Source organism: Vollenhovia emeryi, unplaced genomic scaffold (genome assembly GCF_000949405.1).
Source record: "Vollenhovia emeryi isolate VEMERY1.0 unplaced genomic scaffold, V.emery_V1.0 DF939144.1, whole genome shotgun sequence".
Taxonomy (NCBI): Eukaryota; Metazoa; Arthropoda; class Insecta; order Hymenoptera; family Formicidae; genus Vollenhovia; species Vollenhovia emeryi.
This window is the reverse complement of record NW_011967222.1, coordinates 20,664-40,243: the sequence shown is the minus strand read 5'-3', so window position 1 is coordinate 40,243 and position 19,580 is coordinate 20,664. Positions and strand designations below refer to the sequence as shown.

Here is a 19,580-nt window from a genome sequence, read left to right as displayed (position 1 = left end):
GCTGAGGGCATAGTGGTGCAAGATTTGCGGTATTACTGGGCATTGCTAGGCATTTTTTGGGGCATTAGTTTGGGCATTAGGCCTTGCTGGGGCATTATAAAGATAAAATAAGGTAAAATAAGAAGAAATAAGATAAAGTAATGCCCACCGGGCATTAGTGGGCATTGGCGTACAAGATTTTGGTCAGCGGTTTCCCCCTCGGAAGGACGACTCGTCGGATCGTCGGATACATTCTACGCGAATAATTGCCCACGGGCGTGTGCATACGCGAATCGCGCGACGCGACAACGATCGACTCCGTTGCGCGCCGGAAAAAGAATAGCAAAGTGCCCTCGCGTTGCGTCGTACAGCGCTTTTCATTTCTTCCTGCCGTCCGCGGCGAGTCTAATGACGCCCCTCCCTCCCCGACCCCGCCCCCTCTGTCACCCCCGCTTTCCCCGCCGGCGCGCTTCTCTCCGAGAAACCTCGATATTTCATTCATGACTTTCATGGAAATTATTGCGTTCGTCTCCGTCGGGGAATCGAACGGCACCGGGAGAGCCGTAACGCGGAGAAGACTCTTTGCTCTTCCGCAAATATCTCGGCGCGGTCGTGTCTCGAAATTGCGACTCGCGATCGCGAAACGCCGCCGCGGAGGATGGCAATTATCGTGCCCCAATTACGACGTAACATATCGTCGTCGAATTCCGCGATCGTTTCTGCGTTATTTATGCGGCTTTATTTACATAGGCGTCTTTATACTCTTGCAACCTCCTTGATCAATGTCCCTCGCGCGCCGTAGGCTCGTTGCAAATGTCTTGGAACAATGACACGTATAGTCGTAAGGTTTTTCTCGTTGAAAAGAATATGGTCAGGTGTCGCAAGCTGGGTGTATTCCGAGGGGGAAAAGTTATGGCGATTATGAGGAATTGAACCATAAGCGTATAGCTTTTCCCCTTTGGCGTATGTCGCTCCAACGAATCGATAGAGAATTGTTGTATATGTCGCGTTAACATATTACATACGTAAGAACACGGAAGGATATCCAGAGTATGCAGAACTCGTTCGATTGTTTCAGGCAGCAAGAGCTTGGGTTTACCATGGGCACGTTACTGGCTATAAAAGAGATCGTACAATATTCTCCTAAGCCTGAAATGGGGACGAGGAGTCCTTCAGCGTAGACATGGACTACGATCTGTTTGGTGAAGATGTCAGTGGCTCGATGCTCGAGGCTCTTCCTGATCTCGGAGGGAACGATCACTTCGATCCTGCGCCTGCGAATAATTCCGTAGCGGTGTCCAGAGACGGTCTGAATTCCGGCCCTAATGGAGGAGGGAGTTACATTAGCCAATCCTATAACATTTCTCAAGAATCTCCAATACAAAAATTAACCTCATTCGGCGGATCTGAATTTGGTGGCTCGAATCAATTGCAAAATCCGTCGCAGCGCAGCATGTTCAACCAAAATCTCGGTACGTTCGATAACAGCGCGACACCTCAGCGTGCCATGGTGCCGGGCACATTTCAAAATCAGGCTCGCAACATTGCACCGCAGCACAGGGGGCCTCATCCGGGTAGCGGCGGTCAGTATCCTAGCTACAATGACAATATATATTCTATGGAGCAGCAACACTCGATGGCGAGAGCCAACATGAGTATGGACCCTAGCCAACAAGGTTGGCCGGGCAACGGAAGTGGTTATCCACAAATGCAGAGGCATTACAATCAGATGGCTCCGCAGCCTGCCACGTACAGGCAACACATGCCGCCACAGTATTCTCATCAGCAAGACCAAGCTGGCGTTATCAATCAAAAGATACAGCAGCAGCAACAGCAGCAGCAACAGCAGCAGCAGCAGCAGCAGCAGCAGCACTTTGGTCAACAGGGGATGATAGGCAACATGGGAGTTTTGCATCAATCGATGCAGCCCGCCGCGGCCGGCGGTGTCTATCAGCACATGGTTGGGCAGCAGCAGCATTATCAGCAGGGCAATTCGGTAGCGGCGATGTATCAGACGTCTCCCGGTTATCCTGGCTTCGCCTCGGCGATTCATCAGCAGCAGCAGGCTCAACAACCACCCCAGGCGAGAATGCCGCACCATCATCCGGCGCATCCGACTCATCAACCGCATCCGTCTCATCCTCAGCAATATCCACAGCATACCCCTCAACACCCGAACGCGCAGCAACAGCCGACGATGGATCCTCAATATCCCCATCATGCCACGTCGATGTTCAATCAGCCGCAACATTCGGCGCCACCGCAGCAACAGTTCGGCACAGCGCCGGCTAAGCACTCGACGAGTCCGCAGTATCGCGCTGCGTTCCCGCAGCTATCGCCGCAAATGTCGCCGCGGCCGCAGATGTCCCCGCGTCCGCCGGCGGTACAACAGCAAATGTCACCCCGACCCATCATGTCGCCCGCCAAACCCACCACGCTCTCACCGCATCCTCACGTTCAGCTGCCTCATCAGCAGGGCAATCAGGCTAACGCGATGTCGGTGTCGCCCTCGTGTCCGCCTACATCTATGCAAATGAATCCATCGTCGCAACAGCAACAGCAGACTACTCTGCAGGCTCTCGAGCAGATGGTGATGCCGGGAGTCGCCGTGTCTAACTCCAGCGTCCCCGCTCCGGATCAGTATAATCAGTTCCAGGCACGTCCGCCAATGTCGCAGACACCGAATGTTCTGCCACAGCAACCGACGGCACAGAGTCCGATGCCAGGCCAAGTCACGGGGCCCAGAATGCCGATGCCCGCTCAGTGGCAAACGCACCCTCAACAGCAGCAACAGCCGCAGCAGCAGCAGCAGCAACAGCCGCAGCAGCAGCAGCAACAGCAACAGTCGCAGATTAGGCCAAATATCGGTGTTAACGAAGAGAGAGGTGGCATGATCGAACAGCCTCAGCAGCAGGCGCCGATGGTATCCGAGCAGAGTGCTCCGATGTTTCCCGTCGCTGGACCGGAGACCGCTGTTCATAACGTTGTGGAAACAGCGACAACGACGAGCACAACGACAACGAGAGAACCGACGACGACTACGACAGAGAACGTCGTTCAGAACCCGATTGAAACCCCAAAACCACCGGAACCCGAACTATCTTTGCATCAGAGCGCTCAGCAGAATCAGCAACCGGACGCAACCGCGCAACTCGGCCCGCCGCAGGTGGATACGTCGGCACAAAATAATTCGCAGAACAATTTATCCTTAGATCACGCATCTACAGTGGGAAACATATCTACACCGGCGAGTATGTCTTCAATTGAAACGGTGCAGTCTCTTCCTGCGTCCAGCACAAGTGGCAATATGGAGTGCACAAATGTAACGACGTCATTACAGCAGCAGCAGCAGCCGCAGCAACAACAACAGCAAACTGTTGCACCGATTCAAAATCCCGTTTCTGGCATCGAGAACCCGAGTGTATGCGAAACGAAGCCACAAGAACAAAGTATGGAGGTACATCAACCGTCACTGAATAGTACGACGCATCCACAACAAGCTATAGGACAGCAACAGCAACCGCAACATCCTCAGCAACAACCAATCAATTGTCCTCCACAGCAGCCAGTGCAGCAGCCGGTACAGCAATCGGTGCAGCAGCTTCACATGGCTCAGTCACAGATAGTTCAGCCTCAGGCAACGATACCGCCTCCTCAGCCGCAGCTGCAATCGCCACAACAATCTCAGATGACTCAGCCACAACCTGTTCAAATAAACCAGCAATTGCAACCACAGCAGATATCTCAATCGCAACCACCATCGCAACAACAACAGCAGCAGCAGCAGCTGCAACAACTTGCGCCTACTCAACAGCCGCAAATTTCTCAGCCGCAACAACCTGTATTGAATCAAGCACAGCCGGTACAGTCTCAACAAATTCCGCTAGCGCCTCAGCCCCAATTGGGACAAGCACAGCCACAGTTGGGACAAGTACAGCCGCCATTGGGACAACCGCAGCCTCAACTGGGACAGCCGCAGGCCCAATTGGCGCAGCCACAGCCACAGCCACAGTTAGCGCAACCGGTAGCTCAGCAGGGCCCGACTTGCGTTACGCAGCAGGCGCAATCGACAACGGCGACACCGCCGCAGGCGCAGCCACCCCTTATGCAACCTCAGCAGGTTGGCATGGTGCCGCAGGGCGCCGCGCTGATACCGCCTCAGATACCGCCGCAGATGCAGACGCAGCCGATACAAAATCCAACGTCCCAGATGCCGAATCAGAACGCTCAGGTGCCGCCCGGTCATTTAAACGCACAGCAGATACCCGCAGTCAGTCAGACCGCCGGTATGGTGTTACCGCCTCTTCAAGCTGCGGTTCCCGTGCCAAATTCGCAAACACCGCATCAGGTATTGCCAATTATCAAAGAATATTTTAACGTAATAATTTTATTTAAAATATTCTCTAACAATATATCTGTAAAATATATTTCACGTAACATTTTTCATTAATATCAATCGTTTTCAAATAAACAGTATCACCCTGGAGGCGACATGATCACCGCAAACACAATGCCGAACGTGTACAGCATACCGACTAATCCTGCACAGACCCCGGTTGCAGCGGGCGGTTTCGGTACGTCTTGTGCGCCGCTCACGCATCATCAAGAGCGAGCTGCGTTACAACAGCAATTGCAGGAGTTGTACTGCATGCCGCCGGCCCCGGAAAATCAGGAGAAGATTGTCGCCCTGCAGGAGAAGTTGCAGGCGTTGCAGCAGCACGAGACGAATGATCAATGTAACGATGGTCCGCAGTGTATACTACAAACGCCGATGTTTACAGCCGCTGTAGTCGACAGTCCCCAGGTAGGTGAACGCATAATCAATTGGTAGCTTTTCACGTAAGATTGATTGAAAAGTATTTTTTGTCATTTTTATGAACACAAAGAAACGAATTAAATTTCTGAACGAATTTCTCTAGTTTACGTATTGCGCGAAAAATCATACAACATAAATATGCATTTTGAAATAAGTGCGACGCAAAAGTAACGATCTCGGTTTTTTACTTTGCGCACTTTAGATCGTGTATAAACAACTAAAAATAATATCTTTGTCAAGAGATAAATGATCAATTATATTTAAAAGAAATATTTTATTTAGAATATCTTAAATTACTAATAATTTTTTTAATGCTGAATAAAAATATTACCATGACTGAGTTGGACTCACACTCAGTTAATAAATAAAATTGAAGAAAACTCAAAGTCATATGTAACATGCGAAATTACATATAATAAACGTAGATTTAAATAGTATTTTTTGGATAATTGTTACTTGTGCCTATATTGCGGCTTCTATTTGAAAAAAATCGTTCATTACCTATAAAAAATTTTACGCGAAAATAGGTCTCTAGTACTACTGGACGTGGTCGCAGCAAAGGTACGCCGCGAACAAAGAAAAGTCGCAAAAAAGCCGATAAAGAAGCATCTGCGCCTACCACTGCCACTCAGCAACCTGAGCAACCTTTGTCGGACAATAAAGTCACTCCAGGCGATAGCAGTAATATAGTAGACAGTGCTGCAGATTCGGAAGATATCAAGCCGTCTTCCGGAGATATGGAAGAAGAATGGAATAAGGGTAGAAAGTCACGGTCGCCTCGAAAGCCACGCAAACCGAAGGAACCTAAAGAGCCCAAAGAGCCGAAACCTAAGAAGGAACCAAAACCACCCAAGGAACCGAAATCCCCAAAAGTGGCGAGGAAGAGGAATAAGGATAAAGATAAGGACAAAGACTCCACAAAGCGTAATAGGAAGTAAGTTTGAAGAGAATGTACGTTACTCGCGTATTATGAAACAGTGTTTATATTTACTATTACTCTTATAGAAAAACTAATCAATCTGAGTCCGCTGACGACGAAGTCGTACGCGAAACCGAAGAAACTACGGTTTCCGATTCCAGTGCTGTTAAGGATGCCGAGACGAAGGTCTGTGAACCGTCCATACAGGGTGATCAGGAGCAAGTGGATTCTTCCACCAATGAACCTCTGTTGTCCGAGGTGAAAGAAGAAGGCAAGGAGAAAACTGGGGCGGACGATGTTACGGAAGGGGAAAAGAAGGAGGAAAGCTCGGAAGCGACTACTGCGACCGCTGAAAATACTACGAGCAGCAGTAAGAAGAAATCTGCAGCTAGGAAACGGTCGAGTACCGGCAAGTCCTCTGGAGGGAAAAGTTCCAGAAGTTCTAAGTAAGTGAAAACATTGTTTTACCGATCAATAATGTTTTATAATAATTAGCACGTATATATAATTATTATTAAACTTTATTATTTTTCACAGAAAACGCAAGAGTCGCATTGCCCCTGATTCTGACGGCGAGGAACTAGCGGCAACTCCTCCGCCATCGCCGGAAGCTGGCGACGATATGAATAAGCGGCGTTCTGCGAGGAACACTCATCGCAAGAAGTACGTAGACGACGTAATGTTGCGATTCTCGGACGATGATGTTCCTTTGCAAGATGCTCAACTTTCGAAGAAAGTGGAAGGTACAAACGCTTCAAAGCCTGCTGCCGCTAAGAAGGAAGGTGGCGAGGGCGGTGAGGTCGGGCCTAACAAACCCAACTTCGTATACATTGTATGTATCTTTTGAAATACTGACGGCTTTTGTAAAAATTGTTAAATTTTTTTCTATCTTTAATTGTATTTTTCCATTTTGTAGAATACTACGGATGAGGATTCTATGGTTGTGCAACATATTTTATGCTCTCGAATGGGAAGGAGAGAAGTTAAGCCCGTAATACCCAAGGTAGAACCAGCGCCGGAAAAGAATGAAAACGCGGATAAAGAATCTGCTGACAACAAAGATGCGATATCTGATGATGCCGTGAAAAAGGAAGATGCGGAAGACACGGAGAAAGAAGCAACGGCCGATGATGCAACCAAAGATGAGGAAAAAAGTGAAACCGATAGTGCGAAAAAGGAGGAAGCAAAGAAACCGGAAGAACCTCCCACAGATTCGAAACCAACCGAGACTACCGCCGTTGTCGAGACTAAGCCACAGTTTATCGAAGTCGAAGAATATTTCGTTAAATATCGAAATTTTTCATATTTGCATTGCGAGTGGAGAACGGAAGAGGAAATGTATAAAGGGGACAAGCGTATCCAGGCTAAACTGAAGAGATTCAAGCAGAAGCAGCAACAAAACACCAACATTTTCGAAAATGTACTTGATGTTTGTTATCTTAACTCATGAATATAATGTACTGATATATGATTGTGCGTTAAAAGTTAACATTGAAAATAATTTAAATTCCATCTATTTTACGAAAACCTTTTTTTTTTGTTTGTTTCTTTTTTTAGCCCGAGGATGATCCCTTCAATCCAGATTTTGTCGAAGTTGATCGAGTCTTGGATGAAGCGACTCATACAGATCCAACTACTGGAGAGACGGTCCGACATTTCTTAGTTAAATGGCGATCTCTGCAGTACGAAGACTCTACCTGGGAATTGGAAGAAGATGTTGATCCCGAGAAGATAGCTCAGTTCGTGAAATTCAATAAGGCGCCACCAAAGGAGCAGTGGAAGGTATTTTCTATATATATTTAAATATATTTTAAACAAAACTTAATGTGCATTTAAATTTATCGTTTCATTTATTTCCTCTAAAAGAAATTTATATATAATTTTTGTGCTGTTCCACAGCCGAAAAAGAAGCCGACTGCTACAGCTTGGGTTAAGTTGGAGGAATCACCAGTTTACAAGAATAATAACATCTTAAGACCATATCAATTGGAAGGATTAAATTGGCTGCTGTTTTCATGGTACAACGGACACAATTGTATTCTCGCCGATGAGATGGGTCTAGGAAAGACAATTCAGTCTCTGACATTCGTGGACGCGGCCTACAAGTACGGAATTCGCGGGCCGTTCTTGATCATAGCTCCGTTGTCGACTATTCCAAATTGGCAGCGAGAATTTGAGAGCTGGACGGACATGAATGTCGTAGTATATCACGGATCGTAAGTATATTAAAACAATTTTATCTATATGCACAAACGGAATTGTCACTGATACAAATTTAAATTACAGTGCGGCAAGTCGTACCATGCTTCAGGAATACGAAGTTTATTACAAGAATGAGAAGGGACAGCAAATCAAAGATTTGGTAAAATTCAACGTGTTAATAACGACATTTGAGATTATTATAACAGACTTTAATGAACTACGTGGATACAATTGGAGGCTCTGCGTCATAGACGAAGCTCATCGATTAAAGAACCGAAATTGTAAGCTCCTCGAAGGTCTCAGACAATTGAATCTGGAGCACAGAGTACTTTTGTCAGGCACACCGTTGCAAAATAACGTCAATGAGCTGTTTTCCTTGTTGAATTTCCTCGAACCGCAACAGTTTGCAAGTAACGAAGCATTCCTGAAGGAATTCGGTAATCTGAGCAGCGAGGGCGAAGTACAAAAGCTGCAACTGCTCTTGAAACCGATGATGTTACGTCGTCTCAAGGAAGACGTCGAGAAATCGCTGGCGCCAAAGGAGGAAACCGTCGTCGAGGTGGAGCTGACTAACATACAAAAGAAGTATTACCGCGGCATTCTCGAGAGAAACTTCTCGTTTCTCGCGAAGGGCACGACGTCGGCCAACATTCCGAATCTCATGAATACGATGATGGAATTGAGGAAGTGTTGCATCCATCCGTTCCTGTTGAATGGCGCTGAGGATCAGATACAGTTGGATTATAAGACCGGCGAGAAGGAAGATTCCGAGGCGTATTATCACGCCCTGGTGAACAGCTCCGGAAAGATGGTCCTGATCGACAAGTTGCTGCCGAAACTAAAAGCCAGTGGTCATCGAGTATTGATATTCAGTCAGATGGTGAAGTGTCTGGATCTGCTCGAAGATTATCTGTTGTATAAGAAGTATCCTTACGAGAGAATCGACGGTCGAATTCGCGGAAACCTGCGACAGGCCGCCATCGATCGTTACAGCAAACCCGACTCAGACCGGTTCGTCTTCTTGCTCTGTACGAAAGCAGGTGGTCTCGGCATCAATCTAACTGCAGCCGACACTGTCATTATCTATGATAGCGACTGGAATCCACAGAATGATTTGCAGGCGCAAGCTCGTTGTCATCGCATTGGGCAGCAAAAGATGGTCAAGGTGTACCGTTTGCTCTGTCGCAACACGTACGAGCGAGAAATGTTCGACAAAGCATCGCTAAAGTTGGGACTCGATAAAGCGATCCTGCAATCCATGAACACCAGCCAGAGCGGCAAAGATCCCAGTAATAAACAATTGACAAAGAAGGAGATAGAGGATCTGCTGAAGAAGGGCGCTTACGGCGCTATTATGGATGATGACAATGCTGGCGATAAATTCTGCGAGGAAGATATCGAGCAGATACTTGAGCGAAGAACTCAAGTTATCACCATAGAGGCAGAAAAGGGCTCGACATTTTCAAAGGCGAGCTTCGCTTGCTCGTCGAATCGGTCGGATATCGACATAGACGACCCCGACTTCTGGAAGAAGTGGGCGAAGAAGGCGGAGATCGATACTACGGAGAAGAAGGAGGAGGACGAGTTGGTGATATCCGAGCCCCGGCGACGGACGCAGATTAAGCGTTACGGTCACGACGAGTCGGTGGTCGACATGTCCGAGTTGGACAGCTCAGAAGAGAACAGCGACGACGACACGAGCATCGGCCTGTCCGGCAGAAGCAAGAAACGACGCGACAAATTCGGCAAGAAGTCGCGCAAGTTCTACGACGAGTACGTACCGCGCGAGGGCGAGGTTGTATATGGCAGTTGGGCGCGCAGCGAATGTTTCAAGGTCGAGCGCGGACTGCTGACGTTTGGCTGGGGCCGCTGGGAGGAGATTCTGCAGCACAGCCAGTTTCGTCGCGGTTGGCGTGAGGTCGACGTTGAGGATTGCGCGCGCGTCATTCTGCTCTACTGTCTGCGCTATTATCGCGGCGACGAGAAGATCCGTAGCTTCATCTGGGACCTGATCACGCCCATCGAGAACGGCGAAAAGGTGAAGTGCGTGTCGGTGAACACCGGCGGCAGGAACAGTCGACAGAAGAAGAAGGGCCGCGTCCGGGAGGGCAGGGAGACCCGGGGATCGGTTATCAACGGCGGACCGAGCGATCCCAATCACTGGAGCAACGCGGAGAAATTCGACGGTGACATCTTCCTCGAGAGCAACTACAGGAAGCATCTCAGTCGACACGCCAATAAGTAAATATAGACAGGGCTGTAAATTGCGAGGAGTTTGGATGCGATAGCGAACCCTGTCAAGGCTCATACGCGCAACTTTTCTTCCAAATGACGATAATGTGGATAATTAGTCTTTCCTTCGCTCGTCTGCTTGAACTATTTTAAATATCAAAACTCGTGTCTTCGCATAGAACTGTTGAACGCATTGGCACAGTTATCTGTATTCAGTTCCTCAATCTTTTATTCTTGTTTGGAGAGCTCGATTGACTGTTCCTCTTGTTCATTTTACAGAGTGCTGCTACGCGTACGAATGCTGTATTACATCAAGCACGAGATTATCGGCGATCTGGTCCAGCACATCTCCGACGGCGTTCACGTGAGGTGAGTCCACGTCGTTTTTCTCCTCTCACGCTTGTTCATACCATAGAACTACCATCTATCACGAATTCGTGTATACTCACATATGTGCTTACCACGGAGCTTAGCATAGTTGCATGTGCGATGTATTTGTTGATTATCCTGGGAGCTATACCTGTATGAGGAATGCTCATAGAGCCCGGATCGCGTTGGTCCACGTAGCTCTGCAGAACGACTACCAAGTTCGTTATTTTTTTTTACCCTACGCTACTAATATGAGATCGTTTTTATTTCCCATCCTGTATGCACGTATCAATACGTTAACATACATACACGTGCGCCCGCGAGAGAGAGACGCTCTTGGTAAAACTGTCGCGAGGATGATCGAATCTCTGCAACAGAGTGGTAAGCCATTAGGACTTGTCGCTAAGCAGTGCACTGTGATAATCGCGAAGGGAGATGATTGGAAACGTGAGGTTTCAAAATCTTTTCAGAAAAGGGGAGGGAAGGGGTTTCCGTGTCTACTTCGTGTGTTGAGTCGTATTGTATCCTTCTGAAATTTCGTTGCCGAGGAGAAAAATTTCCCGCGCCGCTGTGAAGGGAGGCACCTCCCTTGAAAGACCTCCCTTTGTAAATTTATTAACTGAAATTTTCCCTCTATTAAATTAATGAACACACACACTGGTATCGGCACGCAAGTTAAATTGGCAAACTTTGTAAATCGAAACCGCCCTGCAGTGCGTTGCCGATAGACCCTCCACAGTTGACGGAACGACCGGCGAAATGGTGGGACTCGACAGCAGATAAATCCTTAATAGTCGGCTGCTACAAACACGGCTATGAGAATTACGACCAGATGAGGACTGACCCCGCGCTTTCTTTCATTACAAGCTGTCCTCCCCCTTTCCAGAACTCTCAGAACAAGAGTACCGCCGAGTGAGTACCTTAGTATTTTTTTTCTTTATACTCGTTATTTGTTCTCTCTCTCTCTCTTTCTCTCTCTACCTCTTTCTCTCACTCTTTTGTCTCTTCTTTATGCCCTGCCTAACTGTCCTAACACTTATGCCGCTTGCACCGCTTTCTATACATATTATATATACGCTTGTACGGTCATAGCTTTTATTTTCAGCAATAGAATACGGCGTATATAACGTTCACTTCAGCTCTCGCTCTCTAACGTCTTTCGATATCTTCTTCGCGGAATATTATCGACGTGCGAGTGCCTGTGCACGACACGGCAAAAATCCAGAGGAAAGAGAATTTAAATGGAACCACGACATTGAGAACATGTGTGGCATCGTTCTTTCCAAGACTCCTCTGTCAGAGATACTTTATCGCATATATGAAAAAGCTGCGCGCATTAAAATAGATCATCTAACTTCGCTGCCTACCTATTTATAGCTGACGTTACGAAACATCGAAAGAGGAAACGATAAATTGAATCAATAGACACCATCCTCGTTTTTTTGTTCTAGTTCTCTTCATTTCATGTGGTATAAAATTTAGGCAAGAATATCGTATAAGATAATTTCGAGGTTTATTACGCGCGGATATGCGCAACGGACAGGCGTCTTGTTTGTTTTAAAAAGAAACACAGGAAATATTTCACGTTATCTTTATCCTGCGACTGTTTCGAAAATTTCAGCAGCAGCAGCAGAGATGATAATAGCCTAGAGAACGACGTAGACGATGGTGAGTCTCCCGGAATGACGAAGGACTCAAAGGACTCCGACAAGTTCAGTCGGGAAACACCGGCGGATTCCCCCGCTATCTCAAGTAAGGCGGACACGCCGATACCGGAGGCCAGCAGCAGCCACGACGGCAACGACAGTCTTCTCCCGGACGACGAGAAGACTTGGCCGACCGTGGTAGACCTTAATACACGGCTGCGTCGCGTGATATCCTCCTATCAACGAAGCGTTAGTAAAAAGGAGGACATCAAGGTTATTTCGAAACCCGGAAAGATGGGAATGGAGGGCGAGACCGCTTCTATGAATCATACCGGCTTGACGATGCACGAACCGCCCTTGAATATGCAAGGATGGGACTTGCAACAATTAGCGATGTATCTTTTGGTCAGTATACAATGTTTATTATCATCACTCCGTTGTTTAGTTTAAGAAATTCTACAATATTCGGGCCTGACGTCCCGTTTACAGAAGATGGAGAAAAGAGAAAAGATGGAGGCCATAGTGAAGGAACGAGAACGTACTCGTATCGAGGAGCAAAAGGCGAAGTGGACCCGCCGCGAAGAGAGCGAGTTCCTGCGAGTGGTGTCGACATACGGCGTCAATTACGACAGAAAGAAGGCCCAGTACGACTGGACCAAGTTCAAAAGTATCGCTCGATTCGACAAGAAGACGGACAACGATCTCACGGACTACTACATGTCGTTTAGAGCAATGTGCAAGAAAGTTTGCAATGCGAAATTGAACGAGGAGGAAGGTGCGTTCTTTCTAATATCTTGTTAACTGATCTGTTCAATTATATTTATATAAATTATAAATTATGTGTATATATATAATTGAATATGATTTTTTTATTTTATGTGAAGTATTTTACTTAGTTGACGTTGCAGACTTTACAGATGTTCCAGTGGATCAGCTGAGTCCTGCCAAAGCGAGACAAATACTCGATCGCGTCGATCTCCTGAGCAAGATTCGCGAAGAGATCCTGTCGCATCCGCATCTTGAGGAACGACTCTCGTTGTGTCAACCGTCGGGAGATACGCCGGATTGGTGGCAGCCGGGGAAACACGACAAGGAATTGTTACTAGGAGCGGCGAAACACGGTCTCGGGCGTACCGACATAACTATACTGAACGATCCGGACTTTTCGTTTCACAAGCTTCTTGCAAGAGGAATGTATGCGAGCACGCAGACTCCTAAAGTGATAGACAAATCCGAGAAAGCGATAAAGATCGAGAATAGAGAAGATATCTTGAAGTTCGACAAGGACGAGATACTCGTGAAACTCGAGAAAGGCGAGGGAACTTTAAAGATTGAAAAAGTTGGGGCGAAAAAGGACAAAGACCAAAGCGCTACCGATAAGAAACCGGAGGACTCTGAGATAAGTCAGGTGGAATTGACAATCGTCAAAACCGAGACGAAACCTGAAGAGAAGTCTATTGGTAGTTCGTTGACGATCACCAGTGTTACGAGAACGTCAGATGTGGACAACGTCGCTGTGAAGAGCGAGGAAAAGAGCGAGCTAGCGATAGAACCAGTTAAATGCGACAGTACCAAAACCAATCAGACAGGCACTGTCAAGTCGGCCGATGAAAAGACCGCAAAGGAAACTAGTGCGGAAAGCGCGGAGAGCCCTACTGTTGTGGAACTCGAGAAGGAGGATAAGATTGAGGAAAAAGACGCTAAAAACGAAGTCGAATCCACCGAGAAACCGGACGAGTCGCAAGCGCAAGACGCTGCGACCGAAACAGCTGAGAAAAACGAGACGGAAATCAAAGAGAAGGTTGAGAATGCCGAGAAGAGTGCCGAGACTACCGAGCCCGCTGTCGAAGATGATAAAAACAAAAACGTAAAGTCGGACAACGCACCGGCTAAAGAAGAGGTTGAAACGCAAGAAACAAAGAGCTCGGACGTTGCCAATGAGAAGGCGAAGGTCCCCCCGATCGAGGATAAGTGCAGCGTCCAGGCCGCGGAATTGAAGGCGATGTTCCCGGATCTAGAGGTGATACAACCGTTGTCGCGATTAACGCAGATCGATACGTTCGTTTTGCGGGACAAATCGACGGAGTACAATAACGAGCCTACGGTGATGCAACTCCTGGCGCACGGCTGCGCTAATACGTCAATAAAGTGGCCGAAGGTAAACTTCTTTTTTAACTTTTGATATCTTATTTGCACGTTGATATTAAAAAATGGTACAAATATATTTTCGATTAAATATGCGAAAGAAAAAGAAGTATATCTTAATCTTTTTAAGAATTACTTCTGTCTACACATATAAGTGTTAGTTGCATTTTATTATACATCTCGAATTCTATTATACTTATTGATTCGACTTTGCTTCTCAGGAGCACGCGATCGAAGCTCGTTTAATGCACATTGTGCACGCGATAGAGCACAAAGAATGGCCGGTGTCGGTGAACTTCAGTGCCGGCGAGGAGCTGGAGCCTGCGCAAAGCGAGAAGGAATGTTCGGAAGTGATAACAATCACCACGGACCACGGAGTGTCCAGAGCTATAGCGAGCGGTAACAACATCTCCGCTTCGAAGAAACGCAAGAGACATATCGCCATAGACGTAGAGACCGAGCGAGGTAATTTAAATCACTTGGAAACTAACAACGCGGTCACGTGTTCGATCGTTATTATTAATAACTAAATGTTGTTACTGTGTACTCATTTGCCTCTCATTTATTTTACAGCCAAGCTTCATGCGCTTCTCAACAGCAGTCACTTGAGCACGCCGTCGCCCGCACCTCTCAGTAAACCGGTTGTCCTCTCCGGCTCATCCACCTGGGAGATCAACGACGAATCCCAGTCCGAGGAATCGCGACGCTCCACGCCGGTCCAACCACCTCCGGCGCACCAACAAACGCGAACACCGAATATGCCCTTCGATCTGAAATACACCGTTCCGGGGAAAACGACCATCATACCTGGGACATCGAGCACTCTGACGCCTATCGACCTATCCGCTGGGTAAGATATTCGATGAAACACCTAATGATTAATATTATGAATATCTTTATGAAAATATTACAATGATTATGTTTCTTTTAGATATCCAAAGACAAGCACAGATAGTAACAAAGACATAATGAACGAGGTGCAGGATTTCTCTATGCCGAACAAGAATAAACAAGTCAGCAGCAATAAAGGGAAATTGGATAGTATGCTGGACAAACTCATGAAGAGAAAATCTTGCGTGAGTGCATTTTTTACTTTTAAGCTTGCATTTCTACATCCAGTTAAAATTATATCCAATTTTTCTCTTAACAGCCGACAGAGGAACCGGTGGTCGGAAAGGAAAAAAAGCGCAGGAAGTTGGACGAGATAGTTTTGGGGCTGAGCGCCGCGAAGGAGCAACAGAGCGGCCATTATCTCGAGCATGCCAAAAAGAACACGATTACGCCCAACGTGACAGTGACTCCGACATCGGCGCCGATGGGTCTTTCCAATCCTCCTCCGAGTGTCCAGAAGCCATTCTCTATTACCGTTACATCGATCCCGTCTTCTCGAGCCTCAAGTTCCACCACGTCCGTTTTACCGCCGCCGTCGTTGCACTCGCACAAAGATACCTTCTCCGCCTTGCTAGCTCAGGCCGAGCAGCAGAATCGTGAATTGAAGAAACAGCAGCAGCAACAACATCAGCAGCAGCAGCAACATCAGCAGCAGCAGCAGCAACAACAGCAGCAGCAACAGCAGCAGCAGCAGCAGCAGCAGCAGGCGTTCAATTCAGCACATTCGTCTTCCTCGAGCAGAAAGAGTTACGAGGCAATGATCGCGGACATCAACAAAGTCGCCGAGTACTCGTCCAAAATCAGCTCATTTTCGCACGAGGCCAAAGTGAACAAGTGGCTGGCGGAGCAAAACGCGATGACGGATCAACTGAGTGCGGAATACTTAAATGCTCCTCGACGACGCAGACCGCGCGTCGATCCGTCCTTGTTGGATTGGAAGAAGCTCACTGGTGAGGAGAACGTTGCTGTTATCAACCGAGCAACTGGCAAGAAGGTACGCTCATTCGGAATCATACCTATTTTTAAATTGCAACAATGTTACTCTTATTGTATTTTGTGTGCATTCTATCGCGTCTAGATAAATACGAATTGAAATTTGTTAGTATCAATATTTGAGGTTTAAATAATGCAACGAGTTTTATTTACATAAACTAATTATTTAGCATGATTATTATTTGACGTATTCGGGAATAATACACTGAAATTTTGCCACTATAAAACATTTACCAATAAAAATTCTTAAATTTCTAACAATTTCGAACGTATCGTTGAATAATTCTCCTTTAAATCGAGCAGAATTGTAAAGATTCATAGAATCACCTGCTTCCTACTACTTCCACGAGAAAAGTTAAATCTCTAAATTCACTTACTGAAGCTGAGTCTGTATCCTTCAGATGACCGGAAGTAAAGCGCCTCAGCTGAAACGGCTCGGATCATGGTTGATGGAGAACCCGTTGTTCGACGTTGACCCTAAGTGGGCGGAGCTCGTGAAGGAACGCGGCAATCTTCCGCATGATCTGCAGAAGAGATTGTCGGGTAACGAGCGCAGCAGCGTGAACAAGGGCAAGAGCCCGGGCAGACCGCCCATGATGCCCAGTCCGACGAGTCAGCAGTCGGCGAATACCGCCAACCTGGCGGCCACGTCGATGGCGTCTGGTCTCAACTTCCCGCTCGGTAATCTGAACAACTCGCTCCTGTCGGGCCTGTCGCTCGGCAATTTCGACCCGAAGAATCCGTTGCTAATGCCGTTCGGCGGTCTGACGAACCTGGGCGCGCTCGGCGGCCTTGGTAATCTCGGCAACCTGGGCAACATGAGCCTAACGAATTCGCTGTTCGCCAACCTGGCCGGGCTGGGTCTACCGTCATTGGCGGGCATGGAGGCGGCGCTGAACGCGCAAGCGGTAACCAGCAGCGCGGCGGCGGCTGCGGCAGCGGCAGCCGCGGCGGACAATTCGGTTGTGAGCTCGGTGACTGGTAGCGGCGGCGGCAAGAACACCGGCGCCGGTTCTTCGTCGAGCATGGGCGGTGGTGGAGGTGGCGGCAGTAGTAGCAAGTCACGTAGCAACAAACTAGATCAGCCAACGACCAGCAAATCCTCGGTCGGTGGCCCGTCGTCTCTGTCCGCTGTCTCGTCCGCGAGTTTGCCGACCCCCTCGCCATTCCCATTTCTCTTCACGAATCCCAGCCTTCTCTACACGCCGCTGACCCTAAGCGGCCTGAATCCGTTCTCCATGCAGTCCAGCGGCGTGTCGTCGGCCTACGAGAGTCTCGCCCAATGCGGCCTGCTGAATCCACCGACATCCAGCGCCTCCACGGTGCGCAAGCCCACCTCGTCCAGCAGCTCCTCTAGACAGCGCGAGACCGTACCGGAATCCTCATCCTCGTCATCGTCGTCGTCGTCGACAACGAAACGGAAGGAGCCAGAGAAGAAGTCGTCTAGGTACGCGGTGGATCCAGCCGTGGCTCTGCAGCAATACACGGATATGGCGGCGTTGCATAGCGGCGAGGAGAGACCGCAGCGGCGCGTCGAGTCGCAGCAGCAACAGCAGCAACAACAACCGCAGCCGCAGCAACACGAGAAGCGAGAAGCAGCTATGACAGAACAGGCCGATGTCGTGCCGGCGGATCTGTCGGAGAAGAAGACCGAGCGGAAGAGCAAAGAGCAGGAGATGAAAGAGGCTCTGGAACACCTAAGCAGGACTAGCGCCGAACTGGTTACGCGGAACATCGACGACGCTCCGAGGTCAGAGAAGCCGCCCAGTAAGAGTCGCAGCGGCACAGACAGCAATCAGAATTCTGACCAGCAACAGCGATCAACGCCGTCGGCGCAATCATCGCTAGAGGTCCTCCTGGAACCCGTTGCGAAGAAGATGCGCATTGAGATAGACACAAGCGCGAAAGCGTCCGCGGCGAGTAGCGGCGAGGCGCCGACGGTGGAGATCGAAGCTGTGACAAGACCGTCGCCGACGACTCCTACGAAGGTGACGCAGCAGCCCGCGTCCTCGCAGGAGGAGACATCCAGCGTCCCGTCCGTGGAAACGAGTACGGCCAAGAAGGAAGCGAACGAGGCAACGACGACGACGACGACAACGACGACAACGGCGTCGTCCTCGTCCTCGTCATCATCTGTGAACGCGACGTCGCCGTCGACGCAGAGTACCAGCGCGAAGGGCGACGGTGGTAAGCTCGCTGCTCCGGAAGCAGAGGAAGATGGCAAGGGCGGCACCAAGGCGGCGCCGAAGAAAGCGCGCAGTGGCAAACGTTTGAGCGTGGAGCCACCGCCAGAGCGTAAGAATCTTCGCTCGAGCGCCGGTAGACAGGCCCGGGCGGCTGCGGAACGGCAGGCGCGGATGGAGGGCGAGATGCAGCACTCCGAGCAGCAGCAACAGCAGCAGCAGCAAGACAGTCACGTGGCCGGCGAGTGAGTCACGAGGTCTCGTCGGACTGCTGCCGCGAAGAAACGGTAAGACGACAACCACTGTAAGCGCTTCACGGCGCGATCTGACGAGAGGAATTCGGTGGACGCCCAACGTGATCCACGTATTCTTTTTCTATTCTCTGATTCGACACTGCTCGCACAACGAAGATCTGTATGTAGATAATTCCCTGTTCGACGCTTAGCAAGCGCGAAAGTGTTGTTAGGTGTTGTTTCTATATGAATATCGCGACGAGACGCGAGTGTATCGAAAGGGGGCTACAAACATTGGTAGAGACTACCGTAGCCTTCGGTTCGGCTCCTCGGACGACGAAAACGTGTGTGAATAAATGGGACTCCTTCCACTTGGGAGATGGATCATGTATCGTTAGTCATTGACGGACCGTGTGTGTGTGTGTGACAGTGCACGTTTATTGAATTGAAACAAAAAAAAAGAGAGAGAACTCTCTCAAATACGAAGGCTGCGATAGTATTTTATCACTCGATACTTTGTGTAGTAATTAATTTTTAATTGCGTAATTATGATACAATAAAAGTATAGTTTTGTTAAATTTATTATCTACTATCTCTTATTGGTTTTAACCAGGGACTGTTTTATATAAAAAAATATATATACATATATATATATAAAATAAAATTGTGTACTCGCTACTGCGCATAAAGCAATTTACATGAAGCAACGGAGGAAAAACGGATTATAATCGTAATGTAGAGAAAAAAATAATTACAGTAATAACTTAATAAAAAAAAAAGAAGGAAGAATGTAAATATTATATACAATTATGCCTATAGAGACAGTAAGCAATCGTGTACTTGGAAAAGAAAAATGTATATAACACAGTGTACTTTTAATTACATTAGGTGAAACAATAAACAGCTTCTTTTGTTGTTTGCAAATACCAAGGATTCGAATCTCTCATTTTGTATCAATCTACTAAACGTATG

At 48.0% G+C, this 19,580-nt stretch overlaps 1 protein-coding gene across 2 annotated transcripts in view; it reads left to right on the top strand.

Annotated features, from left to right (window-relative positions):
- Positions 1-19,534, top strand: part of LOC105566445 (chromodomain-helicase-DNA-binding protein 7) — a 28,866-nt gene extending 9,332 nt beyond the window's left edge. For both annotated transcript variants that reach the window (XM_012020451.1, XM_012020452.1), the window contains exons 2-20: positions 1,058-4,327; positions 4,454-4,783; positions 5,323-5,729; positions 5,801-6,160; positions 6,252-6,546; positions 6,631-7,134; positions 7,272-7,496; positions 7,614-7,930; positions 8,001-10,157; positions 10,428-10,517; positions 11,232-11,429; positions 12,139-12,568; positions 12,653-12,938; positions 13,072-14,321; positions 14,530-14,773; positions 14,882-15,158; positions 15,240-15,384; positions 15,459-16,193; positions 16,594-19,534. In XM_012020451.1, the coding sequence (XP_011875841.1) occupies positions 1,163-4,327; positions 4,454-4,783; positions 5,323-5,729; positions 5,801-6,160; positions 6,252-6,546; positions 6,631-7,134; positions 7,272-7,496; positions 7,614-7,930; positions 8,001-10,157; positions 10,428-10,517; positions 11,232-11,429; positions 12,139-12,568; positions 12,653-12,938; positions 13,072-14,321; positions 14,530-14,773; positions 14,882-15,158; positions 15,240-15,384; positions 15,459-16,193; positions 16,594-18,624 (13,446 nt within the window). In that variant the 5' untranslated portion in view covers positions 1,058-1,162 and the 3' untranslated portion in view covers positions 18,625-19,534. The remainder of the gene's footprint in view (positions 1-1,057; positions 4,328-4,453; positions 4,784-5,322; positions 5,730-5,800; positions 6,161-6,251; positions 6,547-6,630; positions 7,135-7,271; positions 7,497-7,613; positions 7,931-8,000; positions 10,158-10,427; positions 10,518-11,231; positions 11,430-12,138; positions 12,569-12,652; positions 12,939-13,071; positions 14,322-14,529; positions 14,774-14,881; positions 15,159-15,239; positions 15,385-15,458; positions 16,194-16,593) is intronic.
- Positions 19,535-19,580: the final 46 nt, after the last annotated feature.